Source organism: Macaca mulatta, chromosome X, assembly GCF_049350105.2.
Source record: "Macaca mulatta isolate MMU2019108-1 chromosome X, T2T-MMU8v2.0, whole genome shotgun sequence".
Taxonomy (NCBI): Eukaryota; Metazoa; Chordata; class Mammalia; order Primates; family Cercopithecidae; genus Macaca; species Macaca mulatta.
Window position 1 is genome coordinate 9,683,634 of NC_133426.1, and position 19,592 is coordinate 9,703,225.

At 46.3% G+C, this 19,592-nt stretch overlaps 1 protein-coding gene across 1 annotated transcript in view; it reads left to right on the top strand.

Moving 5' to 3' along the window:
* The window catches only part of WWC3 (WWC family member 3), a 128,821-nt gene extending 113,620 nt beyond the window's left edge, over positions 1 to 15,201 (top strand). The window contains exons 18-23 of the mRNA XM_015126924.3: positions 554 to 719; positions 5,205 to 5,369; positions 7,404 to 7,496; positions 9,441 to 9,668; positions 10,140 to 10,267; positions 12,151 to 15,201. Coding sequence (XP_014982410.3) covers positions 554 to 719; positions 5,205 to 5,369; positions 7,404 to 7,496; positions 9,441 to 9,668; positions 10,140 to 10,267; positions 12,151 to 12,217 — 847 coding nt within the window. The 3' untranslated portion in view covers positions 12,218 to 15,201. The remainder of the gene's footprint in view (positions 1 to 553; positions 720 to 5,204; positions 5,370 to 7,403; positions 7,497 to 9,440; positions 9,669 to 10,139; positions 10,268 to 12,150) is intronic.
* The last annotated feature ends 4,391 nt before the right edge of the window (positions 15,202 to 19,592 follow it).

A 19,592-nucleotide genomic window follows, 5' to 3' on the forward strand; every position in this document is an offset into this window, starting at 1 on the left:
AAGCAGCCTGTTGGTGAATCCTTGGCCCCGTGGAGACCTGCATGTGATAGATGAATGATTCCGGTGAAGGGGCGCCTCTGGTGCCCTGGCTTGTGTTCGTCGTCTCTGGAGGTGCTGTACATATTGCTGTACTTCCACATTTTTCTATAAAGTGCACCATCTTTCCAGGGCTTCCTGCTGCTTCCCGATGGCTTTCCCTGAGCTTAGTTTACAGAGGAGTTTATTTTGGGGAGCGATAGTGCATGCAGAGGGGAAGGTGTTGTGTTCAGGGATGGACAGGAGTTGGGAGGGGTTTGGGGCTGAGTGGTGCAGTTTTCTGGAATCTTCAGTGGCTGCCACTGGTGATAGAGAAAGCCCCTCTTAAGGAAAGTCCTTCAAGAGCCATCTTCCCTGGAAGACAGAAGCACCCTTTTACTTTATGAGAGACGCAACAGTCTTCAATCATTGGAAAGAAATAGGTTTTATTGCATTACCTCTACTACTGTGCTCTAAGAGTAGCATGAAATACATCCTGTTTGGTGACCATTTGGGCTTCTGCCATGTCCGCCTTCAGGAGTTGGCAAGCAGACTCGGTGGATAGCGGCTGTAGCAACTGCACCCAGACCAGCCCTCCGTACCCAGAGCCCTGTTGCGTGGGTATCGACTCCATCCTGGGCCACCCATTTGCTGCTCAGGCAGGGCCTTACAGCCCAGAGAAATTTCAGCCCTCACCTCTTAAGGTAAGTAGAAAACATAGGGGATTTTCCGGAGCCCCTCACCCCCAACATTTTGCCATATGTACTGCCCTGGAAGGAGAGGCTGTGTGCCCCCAAATTCTTCGTGGGAAGTGTGAGGGTATGGGGGAAGATGCACCAAAGGCAAGCAGAGCCGGGGCTCCTGGGGAGGAGAGCCACATGGCTGACCTGCACACACACCCAGTGGCCCGGGTGTTGGGCACAGGAGAATGTCGTGGTATAGGATGGACACTGCTGTTGGATTTGAGGGCCACAGCTAAGGCTGGGTTTACTGTGAGCTGAGGAAAAGAAGTGAATGGCCTCAGATCTGTAAAGGGCTTGAATAGGCACAGCTAATCCATTCCCACCTTCAGGGACAAACGAGGCTCCGGGGGGTTCATGAGTCCCACAGGTTTTGGACATTTGTAGTTCCTCTTCCCCTTTTGTGAAATGTAGAATAGTGCTGTCCTTTTGCCCCTTCTGCTCATCTGCCTCTAGCTGTACAGTCACCCTGTCTTTAGGGGAGAAGTCTCATGTTTACAGCGCCTGTGAAGTCAGGGAAGACACTGTCAATGCTGTTTCGAAACTTGGTTTCCCCACTGTTCAGCTCACAAAAGTATTTTATCACCCTCACGCCCCTGCTCTCACCCAGAAGCACAAAGTGAAATCTGCCCCTGGCAGCTTCCCAAGCTGTAACCCACAGCAGGTTCCTAGTTGTTGTTTTGGACCAGGTTGCTGGTCATGGCCCTTGTCCAACTTTCTGAGATCTCAAAAAGCAGCAGCCCAAGCCAGGGTGAGTGGCCGTGGGAGGGTTATTTGGTGTTTCCCCTTCCCTCAACTTTTAGTTTTGAAAAAGCGAAATCTGTGGAGAAGTTGCTAGAATAATGCAACAAATACCTATACACCTCACCTAGATCCCACAGTTGTTAGTTCTTCACCACATTTGCATTCTCCCTTTCTGTGTGGGCATCACAGATACAACATTAGTATAGTGGGTGAATAGGAAAAGAAAAAAAAAGCAAACAAACTCCCACCCTCGAGAGGGAGACGCCAGAGGAGACATCGCTAGCGGACGCTCCTGTCAGAGAGCAAGGGGGCTTCTGGAGAATGCAATGGCAGGGAAGCGGGCAGACACCTGTAGAGAGGTTTGCAGTTTTAGAAAGGGTTCACATTTAGAAAATGTCAGGATGATAGAAGGGTACGACTGCTATGGAAAACAGTATGGTGGTTCTTCAAAACATTAAAAATAGAACCACCATAGGATCCCGCAGTCCCGCTTCTGGGTATATCTGGGTGTATATCTAGAAGAATTGAAAGGATCTTGAAGAAATAATGTGCACACGCATGTTCGTAGCAGCAGCATTATTCACAGTAGCCAAGAGGTGGAAGCAACTAAAGTGTCCATCATGGATGAGTGGATAAAGAAAACGTGGTCTATCCATGCAATAGAATATTATTCAACCTTAAAATGGAAGGAAATTCTGTCATGCTGCAACGTGGATGAGCTTTGAGGACTCATGCTGAGTGAATAAGCCAGTGTGAATATTTATTTAGTCTTCAACTCTTTGAGTTGCATGTCTCCTGGCATACAACTCCTAAAATCCTTAGAATCTGAAAGAAAATCTTTTTAGGTGCTAATGAATTGACTGGTGGCTGGTTAGAAAAGCACAAAAAGACAAATACCATCATGAGGTTCCTGGAGTAGTGAAATTCACAGGGCCGAAAAGCAGAATGGTGGCTGCCAGGAGCTTGGATGGGGTGTAGGGCTGTAGAACGGAGCTGGGGTCCGTTCGCCTGGTGCAGTAAAACCACGTGTCTGCACGAAGGTGTTTTGCAGGGGTAGAAAGAGGGTGTTTATTTGCAGGCGCCAAGCAAGGAGATTTGGGCAGCTCACACTTAAGACCCGGCCTTCCAATGCCTTGCAGGGAAGGGTTTTTAAAGGCAGAGGTAAATTTCAGGAAAGCAGAAGTCACAGGCAAAATCCTAAACCAATCTATGGAGGTTACACATTGCTTTTGGCCTAGAAGGATAGCATATCTTGATGTGGGGGCTTACAGGATGTAGGTGGATTCAAAGATTTTCTGATTGCAATTGGTTCAGGAGGCAAAGCTTTGTCTGAAAATTTGGGGTCAGCAGAAAAGATAGTTAGCTCTGACTTGTGGGTGTGACTCCCTGCAGACCTCTCAGGAAGAGATTCAGAATAAAGAGCAAGGGTCAGAGTACAGGCCTTAGCTCCACCTTATGTGAGTTCTGTGCCAGCAGGTCCCTTTGGTGGGGGTCTGGGTTTCTGAAAGACAATCAGGCACATAGGTTAACATGTCTTTGGTTTCTCTTTTTTCTTTTCTTTTCTTCTCTTTTCTCTCTTCTCTCCTCTCTTCTCTTCTCTTCTTTCTTTTCTTTTTTGAGATGGAGTCTCACTCTGTCCCCCAGGCTGCAGTGCAGTGGCGTGATCTCAGCTCACTACAACCTCCGCCTCTTGGGTTCAAGCAATTCTCATGGCTCAGCCTCCCAAGTAGCTGGGATTACTGGCGCCCATCGCCCTGCCCAGCTGACTTTTTTTTTTTTTTTTTTTTGTAGTAGAGATGGAGTTTCATCATGTTGGCCAGGCTGGTCTCAAACCCCTGGCCTCAAGTGATCCACCTGTCTTGGTCTCCCAAACTGGTGGGATTACGGGTGTGAGCCACCACGCCTGGCCAAGATGTCTTTAGTTTCTCTAGGGAACCAAACATCCCCAGACTCTAACTTGCTTGGCTATTGTTTTAGGCTACTATTACCTTCTTGCTTATCAAGTTACTTACTTACATCTCAGGGATAGCAAGGTACCTGGAATTTCCTTTGAAAGAAATGGATTTTCCTTTATGTCCATGCTCGGGAGGTCTGCAGGCCCCTAAAACGGGGTCTCTCCTCTGTCTCAGGAATGGGAATGGGGAGTTGTTGTTTAGTGGAGAGGGCAGAGTTTCAGCTTCACAAGATAAACAAGTTCTGGAGATCTGTTGCACAACAATGTGAATAGACGCCACTGAACTGTGCCTGTACAAATGGTTAATATGGTAAATTTTGTTGTGTGGTTTTTTTCCCACAATTTTTTGTGTCAGGTGTGGGAGCAGCCGGTGTGTGTTGTGGGGTGGTGCTGAGGATGAAGGGAGTGAAGTGGCCAGATCGTGCAGGGCCCACTCAGGACCCTGCCTTTTCTCTAAGGGCATGAGAAGCTGGTGGGTTTTGAGCTCAGTGGCCACATGATCTGACTGAAGCTTTTTCGTTAGTGTTTTCTAAAATTTATTGATTTGAAGTTCACATAAAGGGAAGCATTTTAAAGTGTATGCGTCAGTGGCATTTGGTCCACAGTGTTGCTCACCCGCCACCTCTATTTAGTTTCCTGATGGAAACATCGCCCCAGAGTAAAACCCGTCCCCATTGAGCAGTCACTCCCATTCCCCCTTCCCCCAGCCACCTGCAGCTACCAAAATCTGCTTTCTGGTTATGGATTTACCTCTTCTGGATGTTTCCAGAAGTGGAATCATATACTATGTGGCCTTTGGTGCATGGTTTCTTTCACTCAGCACAATATTTTCAAGGTTTATTTACATTTTAGCGTGTATAAAAACTCCATTGGTTTTTATGGCTGAATACTATTTCCTTGTGTGGAAAAGACCACATTTTGTTGATCCATTGATCTGTCAATGGACATTTGGGATGTTTCCACCTTTGGCCTAGTCAGTTTTGCTGGCATGTCCCTGGTTGCCATGTTGAGAATAGATCGAAGGGCAGAGAGGTGTGGAATTGGGAAGATCACTGAGGCATCTACTGCACTCATCTGGGCATGAGATGATGGCGACTCAGGTGAAGGGTTGCTGACAAGCACTCAAAACCCACTTGATGGCCGGGCGCGGTGGCTCAAGCCTGTAATCCCAGCACTTTGGGAGGCCGAGACGGGTGGATCACGAGGTCAGGAGATCGAGACCATCCTGGCTAACACAATGAAACCCCGTCTCTACTAAAAAATACAAAAAACTAGCCGGGCGAGGTGGCGGGCGCCTGTAGTCCCAGCTACTTGGGAGGCTGAGGCAGGAGAATGGCGTGAATCCGGGAGGCGGAGCTTGCAGTGAGCTGAGATCCGGCCACTGCACTCCAGCCTGGGCGACAGAGCAAGACTCCGTCTCAAAAACAAACAAACAAACAAACAAAAAAACCACTTGATGTTGAACACAGAGCCAGCAGGGATCGCTCTTGGACCAGATATGGGGTGTGCAAAAGAGATCAGGAGTCCGGGATGACCCTAATATTCTTCGCATGAACAAATGGAAAGTTGAGATCCCTGTGAGAGGAGGGGCTGGGGTGGGGTTGGGGGGATATCAGCCTTTCCATTGTGGACATGCCACGTGTGAAACTCCAGCTAAATCCTGAATGGAGAAGTGAAAGACATGGTTGTTCCTGTAAGTTTATTGCTCACGTTACGAAAGAAGCCATGGTCACGAGGGAACCACTCCCTAGGTTGATAAGGAAACCAACACAGAAGATCTCTTTCCGGAAGAAGCAGCCAGCCTCCTGAAGGAGCGGTCCAGCCGCCGGGCCCGAGGGTCACCTTTTGTTCGGAGTGGCACGATTGTCCGTTCCCAGACCTTCTCGCCTGGAGCACGAAGCCAGTATGTTTGCAGAGTAAGTTGGAATTCCTTTGTCACCTGTCTGGAATGTTTTCTCTTCCGTCCCCTTTGTGATGTTTGTTTTTTTTTTTCCTGCTGTTTATACTGAGAGGCATATGTATTTGCACCAATGATACCAATCCATGCACTGCGAACTTTACAGGTACGCGGTGATGACATCAGTGCTGTGATCTCCCCACATGCCTTACCATGCTTATCTAACTCTGGATTTGTTCAGGATTCAAATTCATCCCTTCCCCCAGTTTTCAGTGTTGTGTATGTACTGACCTGTGGGCAACAAGCAGAGCGAATCATTTCTACCTCAGCGTAAAGAACAAGTGGAAGCCGGGGTTCTCTTGAATGGGTTGAGCTGGAGGAGCCGGGAACCTGAGTGGCTTGGAGCCCTGTGGGGCAGCCAGGTCTCTGGGTCAGAGGGTGGGTGGTCCTGGCAGAAGGACAGTGGGTTCTCACACACCCACATGTAAATTCCCAACCTGCGGATGAGTGGGAGACACTCAGCAGTTCTCAGCCATGGCTGCGCCTTGCAGTCAAATCACGGGGAGGGGGGGAATTCAACAGATCCTGGTACCCACATAGCACCCCAGAGATTTGCCATTGGTCACAGGTAAGGCCTGGGCATCAGAACTTCCGGAAGCACCCAGATGCTTCTAGCATGTCACACAAGGCTGAGAACCCCAAGGTGGGTGGAGGGAAGACTCGAGCCAGTGTGGTCAATGAAGGTAGAACAGAGTAATAGTGCCAGCATGGACTTGTACAGAAAGGGCTTTTAAGGATGGTGGCTCATGACACAGTGACCTGGAGGGGCCGTTTGGTTGAGAACCATGACCCTTCCTGCACCTCTGAATTGAGGCTGTTGAAGAAGGCATCTGCCCTGGAGGTGCTGGCTCCATGAGGGCAGAGCCAAGGCAGATTTTCGGAGAGGGAAGGACCTGAGACCCTTAAAGGAGATGTTGCAAACACTGTGGGAGGGGGCCTAGGTGGCCAAAACGCCCTCTCAGCCATGTTGGTGAGACCTGCCGCTGTTGTCCCATTGGTCCAAAGTGTCCCTGCTGGCAACTGCCCCGGATGGTGCCGGGTCCAGTCTGGGCCCTCCCACTCGTCATGCTTCAGCCCCATGGAGGCTGATGCTCAAGCGCTCGGCTGGACGTTCTAGATGGAAGGCCACACTCACTGTCCTCCTTGTTCCAGGCTCCTGCCAAGTCACCAACGTGCCGGCTGGAGGGGCTGCTTATTGAGGGGGGAAGGGTGCAAGCAGGTAGTGCTTTGCTTACCCAGAGGAAAAGCTCTGTGTGCCTGCGTAACAGCTGTACTTACTGGCAATGCTTCTGGATGCTTCGCTGTTCTGTATGTTTGTATGAATGCCGTGCAGGTGTGCTGCCAGGCCGTTGCACTTCCTGAGTAGGTTTACTGGCGTGGAAAATAAGGCCATGAAGGCAGGGATGTTGGATTTCTCAGAGTCACACTGATCCTGAGGTGACACCCTGCCACCAAATGAAGGCTGTAATGACTTGACTCCCATAAAGATGACATTCTTTACTTTCTTGTTTAAAAGTACACCCTGTCCTTTGATGAGCACAGCTGCAGTTGGCAATGTTGGCTTGTGCTACTACCAGGAGTGAGTCTCTTTTGGAAGTCATTTTCCCCAGCTATTGCCAAAGCCACAAATACAGCACATGAGAAAGACTGAGGAAAAGTGAACCATGCTGAGGGCAGTGCTGGCCTTCGTGGGGACTGTATAGGGCACGAAATGGCATTGGTATGGATCACATGGAGATTTTGTTGGCTCAGTTAGCCTGGAAACTGGGGGAGGGTTTCATTTGCTTGTTTTTGTTTTGTTTTGTTTTTTCATTTTAGCAGAAACTCTTGTTTAAATTGAAACCCAAAGACCTCCAAGCACCAATAATCATAAGTGCACTTGAGGGCCTGTGAAGAGGATGAAAATAATCCATTCTGAGACTCTGAGTACACACAGAGAATGAACTGTGCGTTGCTGAGAAATTGTTTCTGAACATCATTCTTTTTGGTACAGCTTTATCGTAGTGACAGCGACAGTTCAACGCTGCCCCGGAAGTCCCCCTTTATCCGAAACACTTTGGAAAGACGAACCCTTCGCTATAAGCAGGTGTGTGCCCTGTAAACAAATATGGAATCTGTGCTTGCCCTGCGAGTGATTTTTACAAGCCTTAAAAGGTAATATTTAAGGTCATGTAAATGAAAAGGTAGTATTTGTATTTCTTGTTTACTTAACAGATGTAATGTCGTAATGTTGCTAATATTTCTTAAGATAGTATCATGGTTTCAGATAATCCATGATCTTTACATTCTTCAGTATAATAAATAACCATTTCTATATAATAGGCTCTTTTCTCTTTTTTTGACAGGAGAATATATATAGTTTAGAAAAGTTGAGTTTTTCAACATATTACCTTTCTGGGCAGGGATCGTTTGAAAATATATATATATATATATATAGTGTGTGTGTGTGTTTGTGTGTGTAGAGAGGAAGAGAGACGGAAACACAAAAAACCCCTGATTTCCATGTGGCACTTGTGCTCTACCACGTAGAAGAGTGGCTGCTGACTGGGAAGAAAAAGAAAGTTTATAATTTGGGCCAGGCGCAGAGGCTCACGCCTATAATCCCAGCACTTTGGGAGGCTGAGGCGGGCGGATCACCTGAGGTCAGGAGTTCGAGACCAGCCTGTCCAAAATGGTGAAACCCTGTCTCTACTAAAAATACGAAAATTAGCCAGGCATGGCAGCACGTGCCTGTAATCTCAGCTACTCAGAAGGCTGAGGCAGGAGAATTGCATGAACCCAGGAGGGCGGAGGTTGCAGTGAGCTTAGATCACGCCACTGCACTCCAACCTGGGAGACAGAGCAAGACTCCATCTCAAAAAAAAAAACCAAAAAACAAAAGCAAAGTGCATAATTTGGCTGTAGAAGTGTCTCACAGCAGCACCGCTGCTGGCATTTCAGACAGGCTCATTCTTTGCTGTAGGGGCTGCCCCGTGCACTATAGGATGTTGAGCAGCGTCCCTGGGCTCCACCCACCAGATGCCAGTAACACCCCATCACACACACAGCAGTTGTGACACCCAAAATGTCCACAGACATTGCCAGCTGTCCTCCGGGGGACCAGATTCTCCTGGTTGAGAACCATGAAGCTCTGCTGGGAATTCAGCAGTGCTTTTAAATAATTTATATTAAGTTACAACCCATATTTGCATTTAAATTCTGTGCATGTGCAAAATAGTGTTGTGTGTGTAAAAAGCATGCCGTGACTCAGGCCACTGACCCATGGTGATTGGCAAATGGATTTGTGGTTTTGCTGCGGTGACTGCTCTCTCAGGGTTCTGTTTCCCGTTGGATGGGAAGTACAGTTCGGCAGACAAGTCTTTTCCCTGTCGGGGCTTTCCTGAACATAGGTATGTTTGCTTACTTGAGGCTTATATGGGGAGGAAGCTTTGGAAAGCTTGCACGTGTGTGTCTGCGTGTTTGCGTGGGTGTGTGTATACTTTTTCTTTTAAACAACAAGTGCTCATGTGGTTTATAACATACTTTCTTTCCCGTTGTACAGTGGATCATTAAGATTTTTCCATGTCCATATATTTTTTCAACTTGTTACAATGGCTACATTTTATACTGGCCTTGTAATTTATTTAATGTTTCCTGCTGTTATAGACTTACGGTTTTTTTCTGTCATAAACCTTAATGGGACCACTTTTGCATGTCAACAGTTATGCCTTTCAGATGCAAGTTTGCTTTAGACATATATATATTCTCAAATGGCCCTTCAGAAAGATTGTGCCCTTTTTTGATCCTGCCAGCCCCATGTAAGAGCATCTGTTGCTGCCCGCTTCTGCCAATACATAGGTCATCATTAAAGAAAAACAATTTGCCGTTACTAACCTTGATGCTGAACTAGAGGTTTACATTACTCTTGCCCACATCTGTGTTTTTTAACCTTGGGCGTGCTTAGAGAAATACATGTGCCTGACTTGTCTCCTATTGTGGAAGAACCTTCTAGAAGGCCTGAGTGAGGGCTCACAGCTGGTGTCTCTTGCAGTCATGCAGGTCTTCCCTGGCTGAGCTCATGGCCCGCACCTCCCTGGACTTGGAGCTGGATCTCCAGGCGTCAAGAACACGGCAGAGGCAGCTGAATGAGGAGCTCTGTGCCCTCCGTGAGCTGCGGCAGCGGTTGGAGGACGCCCAGCTCCGCGGCCAGACCGACCTCCCACCCTGGGTGCTTCGGGACGAGCGGCTCCGTGGCCTGCTGCGGGAGGCCGAGCGGCAGGTGGGGTCCCCTGTGGTCAGCTCCCGCCTGCACCTCACTGCTCCCTGCTCCAGGCTGTGAAGGGAGCCTCCCAGACATGGAGGTGGTCCCTGAAGTGCCCCACCACTGGGCTTTCGGAGCCCCTTCTCCCTCTGTGGCCTGCGAGGATGGCGTCTGTGTGGCTCCTGCGTCCATCTGGAGGCTGCGGGTGCTGGAGGAAGGGTCACGGGCCCTCTCCACCTTGTGGGGGAACATTCTGGGTCCCTAGTTGTCAGGCCTGACTCCAGCCACCCCTGGCCTCTGTCTCCTAGGAGGAATTCCTTGGGGGGTTGGGGGGAGTGTGGGTGAGGTAGTCCTTACTCCCTCCTGGGTCGCACCTCACTGACTGTGGTTGGTTCTTCTGGGCTGCAGGGCTGGCAGTGACTTACTCATTCTTCCTTAAAAAAAAAAAATCAATAAAATCACCTTGTTGGTCCAATGTTGCTGTTCCAGACAAGACAGACCAAACTTGACTACCGTCATGAGCAGGCAGCTGAGAAGATGCTGAAGAAGGCCTCCAAGGAGATCTACCAGCTGCGTGGGCAGAGCCACAAAGAGCCCATCCAAGTGCAGACCTTTAGGTATGGCAGAGGCGCAGCAAGACTGGCCCCTTAGTCCTGCTTCCTCCTTACTGTCGTGCCTTTGGCATGGTAGAAAGTACAGTGAGTCTGTTTTTGTTTTTCTTTTGAGACAGTCTCACTCTGTCACCCAGGCTGGAGTGCAGTGGCGCGATCTCATCTCACTGCACCCTCTGCCCCCTGGGCTCAAACAAGTCTCATGCTTCAACCTCCCGAGTAGCTGGGATTACAGATGCGTGCTACCATGCCTGGCTAATTTTTAAATTTTAGTAGACTGGGTTTTGCCATGTTGCCCAGGCTGATCTCAAACTCCTGACCTCAAATGATTCACCTGCCTCGGCCTCCCAAAGTGCTGGGATTACAGGCGTGAGCCCCTGCGTCCAGCCCCGTGAGTCTTTAAAACCCATGGAAAGTCGAGAACAAAACAGGAATCCACTGCAGCCAGTAGTGTATTTTCATGTTTTTATCCTGATCTTTTTTCCCTACAGTTTTTTTTTCATGCCACTTCTAATCATAATGTGGGTTCAATTTTGCATTTAGCATTTTTAAAATTAAAATATTCCATGTTGCTGTATAATCTGCTATCTTGTAATGTCTCATCTAATAGTTTACTCAACCACTATATTTTATAACATGCTGCTCATCTTCAAATGTTGGCTATTGTAAATAACAGTGATAAACATACACATACATATATGTCCCCCCAACCCCAGACAGGGTCTCACTCTGTCACCCAGGCTGGAGTGTGGTGGCTCAGTCATGGCTCATTACAGCCTTGACCTCCCAGGCTCAAGTGATCCTCCCACCTCACCCTCTCAAGTAGCTGGGACTGTAGGCACATGCCACCATGCCCTGCTCATTTTTGTAGAGATGGGGTCTCACTGTGTTGCCCAGGCTGATCTCAAACTCCTGAGCTCAAGCGATCCACCTGCCTCAGCTGACCAAAGTTCTAGGATTACAGGCATGAGCCACTGCACCCGACCACCTTTGCTTTTTCAATTAACTTTTGATTAAGGCAAAATGTATCTGCAGGAAAGCTGTATATCATACACACATGGTCCAGTGAATTGTTACAAACTCGTCCTAAGAATCGATCATTATCAGCGCCCCCAGATCCCACACTAGAGTAACCACCACCTTGAATTCTAATAGTATCGATTGGTTTTGTCTGTTTTGTTTTTGCTGAGGGGATTTTTACAGATATATCAATATTCTTTTGTGTCTGTGGAAAAATTAAGTTGAAATTCACATAACATAAAATGACCATCTTACACTTCAGCCTTTGGTGCATTCACAATGTTATGCAACCACCCCCTCTGTCTAGTTCCAGAACATTTTTACCACCCCAAAAGTAAACCCTATACCCATTAAGCAGTCACTCCCCCTTCTCCCTCCCCTAGCTCTGTCTCTAGGGATTTGCCTTTCTGACTGTTTCATAGGAATGGGATCATATCTTACGTGGACTTTTGTGTCTGGCTTCTTTCCCACAGCTGAGGGTTTTCGAGGTTCATCCATGTCGTAGCCTATGTGTCAGTGTGTCCTTCCTTGTTAAGGGTGAATAAAATGTGTCTGACTTTTAGCCCTAATTTTTGTATACATTAAATATTCACATAGTTTTCACTTTTTCATTCATTTGTTAATACGACAGGTATTTCCTGAGCACCTAATATACAACAGGCATTGTCCTAGGCACCCGAGATGAAGAAACCCCTGCCCTTACGGTTCTTCATAATTCACATTTGGAGACTCTGTATACAAGCACATGTGTTGTTGGGGACTTAAATTCAGTTTGTTGTATGAATAAGAAAAGCCATGATTGATATGAGAGCCACCAGCTTTCCGTGTCTTCATATCAGCTACTGACGTGTAATTCTCTCCGGTCCCAGGGAGAAGATAGCATTCTTCACAAGGCCAAGGATCAACATACCTCCTCTCCCAGCCGACGACGTCTGATGGAGTGCATTGTGCACATGAAGTATTTATCCGCCTGTTTTATTTTCATGAAGTTCTTAGACTAGCTGAATTTGTCTTTAAAATATTTGTGCAAAGCTATTAATATACACATTTTGTAAAAAAAAAAAACACGTATATCTATTCATATATATTTTATAATAGTGACGGCAACAGGGCTTGGTTTTTCCTTGTTGTGAAATCGACATCTCTGAAGACAGGTTATTTTATAAAAGATCAATTATCATGTTAAGAATGTACAGTTTTTATGCTGTTTTATTTGACTTAAAGGCTGGAAGACAGAAACGAAGTGAGTTCAGGCAAATTCACTGTATTGTAATTTATTTATAGTACTTTTTTTTCCTTGAAGGAAAATACTGACTTTAAGATGTATTTTAAGACTGAAATTTTGTTCTTTAGTACTTTTCATGCAGTAGAATGGAACTTGGGGCTGGTTTTGTTTTTGACACCTGAAATGCAAACACTATGTGCTAAATTTGTCACGTATCATATGTGCATTTACCATGTATATTGTACACGTTCACTCCCTTGATGTCATGTTAAAATGTCCCCTGCAGTGATTCAGTCGTGACTCAGAAGCATGTGTGTGTTGCAGAGGTCAGTCTCCGGCGTGGGCTGCACGCCAACCGCTCATTTCTGTATTGTCTTCGGATACATCTCTCTGTGCTCAGCGTGAGTCTGAAGCAGGCGCCAGAGCCTCTGGTGTATGGGGCTTCAGCCTGCTTGCTTGTGGTGGCTGTCTGTGGGTCTTCAGCCTGCCTGTCCGTGGTGGCTGTCCATGCTGCCCGCCTCCCCCCACCCTGCCCTGTCCGACTGTAACAGACCAGGAAGGTGGCGGAGGAACTCCTGCCACGCCACTGTGTCATGAAGGAAAGTGAAAGGGAACGAGGAAGTAGGAATGCCCACGCTCATTGACTCCGTGGATGAATATAGCAGTTAGGACATAGACACCATCACCTTTGAAGGTGCTTGTTTGGGGGAGGAAAGGACATACGGGTAACTAGAACTACCCAGCGAGTCGTCCAGAGGAGAGGATTGGGTTTGAGTCAGAAGGCTCCCTGTACTGGAGTCGACCCACTATTCCTCAAGAAATCTTAGAACTAGCTTGTGAGGAAAAACATTTTTTAATGTAATAAAAATATGCCATTATTCTTTGAAATGCCAAATGATATAAATATTTTGCCTAATACATATTTATTATAGATGAAATGCATTCTTCTCAATGAGGCCTCGATTTGAGTCAATGGGGTGGGCCACAGGAAATGTCAGAGGAACCAGAACTCAGAACTCTTCCTCCTGGACCTTTCTTCCCTTCCCTTGGAGATACCCCTTTGAATCAGGCCTCTCTCTTCTCATCAGTCTGTAGCTTCCCCCCTTGTATAACCTGCTTTCCTTTTTACATTTATTAAAAGTGGATTTTGTAAAAGCATTTCATTGACACGCGACCTATCACGGACAATGGAATTCGTCAGTGGTGGTAAGACTGCAATCCTGATGCTTTTCACACTTCTTGTCTCTTGCTATGTATTTCTGCCTCTAGCCTTGCATGTTTTGCCTTTTTTTTTTTTTTTTTTTTCTTTTTGGCCAATTCCTTTTTACATGTGCCCACAACAGAGGTGGGGAGACACGGAGCACCCTGGGTCCTTCCCAGTGCTGCTGGGCAGGCCCTGTCTCCAGGCCCCAACTGTTGAAACTTCGAAGGGCAACAAACAACCATCCACACTGCCAGACCCTAGGCTGTTCAGGGGTGCAGCTCATTTCCACCTCGGCCCCAGGACACCGAGCCTGTGCCCCACAAGGATCTCTCTAAATGGGAGGGATTGAGGCTACTTTTCTGCCAACCCCTGCTAAGTAGTTGTGTGGGGAAACCCACTGTGTCAGTGCAGGAAGCCCCAGACAAATGTTTTCAAATAAATTTCACTGCCCAGCCTGCACAGATTTCCATTTGAAGTACTTCCCTTCCACCCTGACACCCAAAGGGTTTTTTTTTTTTTTTTTTAAGAGACAGGGTCTTGCTTTGTTGCCCAGGCTGGAGTGCAGTGATGTGATCATAGCTCACTGCAGCCTCAACCTCCTGGGCTCAGGTGACCCTCCTGCCTCACCCTCCCAAAGTTCTGAGATTATAGGCATGAGCCACTGTGCCTAGCCTATTTTGATTTTTTTCTTAGAGTCAAGGTCTTGCTCTGTTGTCCAGGCTGATCTTGGACTTGCGAGCCACCATGCCTGGCTGGGTTTTTTACAAATAGAATCTCACTGATAGCCCGCAAGAAACAGATGCCGCCCCTGCTTCCATATCAGTTCAAGGAGCCCTCGTGTTTGCCACCTTTCCTTTGAACTTCCCCCTGCCTCCCTGCCTGTGTCTGCTTTTGCAGCTCAATGCAGCCATGACAAGGAAAGAAAAGACAAAGGCAGGCCAGAGAGCTGGGCAGTTCTCTGCAGATGCAGATGCAGGCAGTGGAGGTGGCCCGAGCAGGCAGAAGGACACCAAGCGCCCTATGCTGTTTGTCATTCATGACGTGGTCTTGGAGCTTCTGACTAGTTCAGACTGCCACGCCAACCCCAGAAAATACCCCACATGCCAGAAAAGTGAAGTCCTATGAGCTGAAGGGGTGTTTCCATCTATGTTTCAATCTCTCCATCTACCAGGCCTCACGATAAAAAAAAAAACCAAAACGCTGCCAGGTTTTAGGAGCAGTTCTGGTCTCAAAACCATCAGGATCCTGCCACCAGGGTTCTTTTGAAATAGTACCACACGTAAAAGGGAATTTGGCTTTCATTTCATCTAATCATTGAATTGTCAGGCTTTGATTGATAATTGTAGAAATAAGTAGCCTTCTGTTGTGGGAATAAGTTATAATCAGTATTCATCTCTTTGTTTTTTGTCACTGTTTTCTCTCTAATTGTGTCATTTGTACTGTTTGAAAAATATTTCTTCTATAAAATTAAACTAACCTGCCTTAAGAACAGAGTGGAAATGTGTGGTTTTATGGAAAAAAATGTTTAATTATAGAAGCTTAAATATATAAAAATGTGTGTTTTTAAGCATAAAAATAGAGTTATAAAATCAGAGAAAATAGTAAGCTGAACCCAGGCCTCATCCAGCTTCAACACGATCAGTCATGGCTGTCCTCTCCTTTACCCTCCATCCCACCTCCTTCTCTTAGAATTTGAAGCAAAGCTGATACGCCTTACTGTTTCATCTTGAAATATTTCAATATGTATTGCTAAAAGAGAAAAACACAATAACCTTATCACATCCTAGCATTTAATAATTCCTTACTGTTACTAAATATCTAAGGTTTTCGCTTCCAATTATCTCATGTCATTCTTTCTTTAACTCTTTGAACAGAATCTAAACATGATCCACTTATTAGGATTTTTTTTTTTGGTCTGTGTTTTTCTTTTTTGGTAATAGTTTTTCTTGATATATAACTCACATGCCATACAATTCACCCATTTAATATGTATAATTCAGTGGTTTTAGTATATTCAGAGTCGTGCCAATATCACAATTTTTAGAACGTTTTCATCATCCCCCAAAAAAGCCCCCAAACTCATTAGCAGTTGCTCCCCATTCCTCTGAGACCCCAGCAACCACTAATCTCTCTTGTCTCTACACATTTGCCCGTTCTGAACATTTCATATCAATGACATAATATGTGGCCTTTGTGTCTGGGTTCATTCACTTAGCATATGCTTTCAAGGTTCATCCATGTTGTAGTGTGTGTTGAGACTTCATTCTTTTTTATGGCTGACCCCATCTTCCATTGCATGGATAGGCCACATTTTCTTCATTTATCAGTTGATGGACACTTTGCTTCCACGTTGTGGCCATTATGGATAATGCTGCTATGGAATTTCACATTTAAGCTTTTCTGTGGATATATGTTTTCATTTCTCTTAGGTCTATACCTAAAAGTGGAATCACTGGATTACATGGTAATTCCATGTTTAACTCTTTGAGGACTTGCCAGACTGTTTCCAAAGCAGCTGCGCCATTTCCCATTCCTACCAGCAGTTGCTCCACATCCTGGCCAACACTTGTTACGTCCTTTTGCTTATAGCTGTCTTAGTGGGTGCCAAGTGGTATCTCATTGTAGTTATGGCTGGCTTTTTTTGAGGTGGAGTCTTGCTCTGTTGCCCAGCCTGCAGTGCAGTGGCACAATCTCGACTCACTGCAGCCTCTGCCTCCCAGGTTCAAGTGATTCTCCTGCCTCAGCCTCTGGAGTACATGGGATTACAGGTGTGTGCCACCATGCCCAGCTAATTTTTGTATTTTTAGTAGAGACAGAGTTTCACCATGTTGGCCAGGCTGGTCTCGAACTCCTGACCTCAAGTGATTTGCCTGCCTTGGCCTCCCAAAGTGCTGGGATTACAGGCGTGAGCCACCATGCCCTGCGGAGTCAGATTTTTATTCTTGCCTTTACCCTATTTTTTCCCCTCTCCTTACAGGTAACCATTGGAAAGAGATGACTGTTTTTCCTTGCATTGTTATTTTAAAATATAAGCAGGTATATAAACGTGTGTACATACAAATATATACATATGACTACACAAATATGAACACATCTGTATTTGTATTTTTCCCCCCTTTCTTGGGCAAATGGTAGCACAAAAACACATTTTTCTTCACCTGGCTTTTTTTTACTTAAAAGTATATCCCTACAGGTGGTGCACCACCTGTAGTCCCAGCTACTTGGGAGGCTGAGTTGGGAGGATCCTTTGACACCAGGGGTTCAAGAGTAGCCTGGACAATGTAGCGAGACTGCATTTCTTTAAAAAAAGAAAAACAGATATATCCCAGAGACCACCAAAGTCTGTATTGGCTGCTATAGTGATTTACCACAAGCTTGGTGGCTTAACAAAAATTTATTTCACGGTTCTCAAGGCCAAAAGTGCTAAATCAAGGTGTCACCGGGGCTACACTCTCTTCAGAGGCCCTAGGGGAGGATCCTTCCTGTCTCTTCTGGCTCCTGCTTCTGCTGACAATCCTTGGTTTGTGCAAGAAACATGACTCCACTCTCGGCCCCATCGTCACATCACCGTTCCCTCTGTTTCTCCCTGTCTTCTCTCTTTCACAAGAACGTCTGCCATTGGATTTAGGGCCTACCCGGTTAATCCAGGATGATCTCATCTCCAGGTCTTTAATTACCTCTGCAAAGACTCTTTCCAAATAAGGTCATGTTCCCAAGTTCCAGGTAGACATATCTTTAGGGCCACTATTCAATCCACTACGATCTGTCCTCTGCACCACCCCCCCAAATTTACATGCGACCCACAGCAAAATAACATTCATCCCATCCCCATATCCCCCAAAGTGGTATGTATAAGTATTCTTTTCGTTTTACCTTTGCACACAACATTAGTGGATGTACCATTGTTTATTCAACCATCTTCTGGTTGTTTCTAGTCATGCTATTAAAAATAATTCAACAGGCCGGGCGCAGTGGCTCACGCCTGTAATCCCAGCACTTTGGGAGGCCCAGGCGGGCAAATCATGAGATCAGGAGTTCGAGACCAGCCTGACCTACATGGTAAAACCCCATCTCTACTAAAAATACAAAAATTAGCTGGGCATGGTGGCATGCGCCTGTAATCCCAGCTACTCAGGAGGCTGAGGCAGGAGAATTGCTTGAACCTGGGAGGCGGAGGTGGCAGTGAGCCGAGATCGTGCCACTGCACTCCAGCCTGGGTGACAGACCGAGACTCCGTCTCAAAAAAGAATAATAATAATTCAACAATGACAGTCTTCTGCAGACATCTTTTCACATTTTTGCCAGGGTTTCTGTTTTTATTTTATTGATAGAAATGGTATTGCCATGTTGCCCATGCTGGTCTCCAACTCCTGGTCTCAAGCTATCCTCCTGCTTCCATCTCCCAAAGTGTTGGGATTTCAGGTGTGAGCCACCCTGCCTGGCCTTTGCCAGGATTTTCGTGAGATACATCCCAAGAAGTGGGATCTCTGGATCAACGGTAATGCATGTGGCATGTTGCTAGGTGTCGCTGCATTTTCCTCATAGGGGCTTTACCATTTTGTATTCTCACCAGCAATGTATGAGACAGTTCCCTCACAACCTCAGCAATAGAATGGTGTCACATTTGTGAGTCTTTGCCAGTTGCAGAGGTGAGAAAACATCTCAGCACAATCAAAATATGTGCTTATGAGCAAAGCTGCTTTAATTATAGAGGCTTGTTGGTAAGTTTTAACATCAGTTAGGGCTAGCCCTCTTTCCTTTCTTCTTTCTCAGTGCTTTCCTGTATATTCTTGCTTATTTGTTCTTTCAAATGAATTTTATAATTATCTTGTCTAGCTCCAGGGAAAAAAATTATGGAATCTACTGGAATTGCATTAAACTTACAAATTTGGGAGAACCAACATCTTTATGATGTTGAATCCTCTTATCCAAGAATGTATTTCCATTTGTCCAAGACTAATTTTTTGCCTTTCAGGAATGCTTTACTGTTTTACTCATATATATTTTGGATATTTCTTGATGGGTTTTTGTCTGTTTTGTTCTCTGTCTTTGTCTGCATAAAGACAGAAAATAACAGTAAGATAAATACACATACATGCAAGGCTATTTACCTTTTTTCAGACTTTGGTGGAAAAACTAGTGTTTCCCCACTAAATAAGATGTTGAGGTTGAGTGCAGTGTCTCATGCCCGTATCCCAGCATTTTAAGAAGCTGAGGTGGGAGGATCACTTGAGCCCAGGAGTTCAAGACTAGCCTGGGCAACATAGCGAGACCCCTTTCCTACAAAAAAATACAAAAAATTAGCTGGGCATGGTGGCATGCACCTGTGGTCCCAGCTACACAGGAGGCTGAGGTGGGAGAATTGCTTGAACCCCAGAGGTCAAGGCTGCAGTGAGCCATGTTCATGCCATTGCACTCCAGCCTGGGTGACAGAGACCCTGTCTCGAAGAAAAAAAGTGGCCGGGGCAGTGGCTCACGCCTGTAATTCCAGCAGTTTGGAAGGCTGAGGTGGGCAGATCACGAGGTCAGGAGTTCGAGACCAGCCTGGCCAACATAGCGAAACCCCATCTCTACTAAAAATACAAAAATTAGCTGGGCATGGTGGCATGCGCCTGTAGTCCCAGCTACTCAGGAGGCTGAGGCAGGAGAATCACTTGAACCTGGTAGGTGGAGGTTGCAGTGAGCTGAGATCGCACCACTGTACTCCAGCTTGGGCAACACAGTGAGAATCTGTCTCAAAAAACAAAACACAGGTTGTGGCCTGTGGTTCTGACTGGCTATACATTGGGGGTTCCCATGACCCCCTCCTCAGGTTCACTGACATGCTAGAGTGGTCCCACAACTCAGGGAAACATGTTTACCCATTTGTTATAAAGGATATT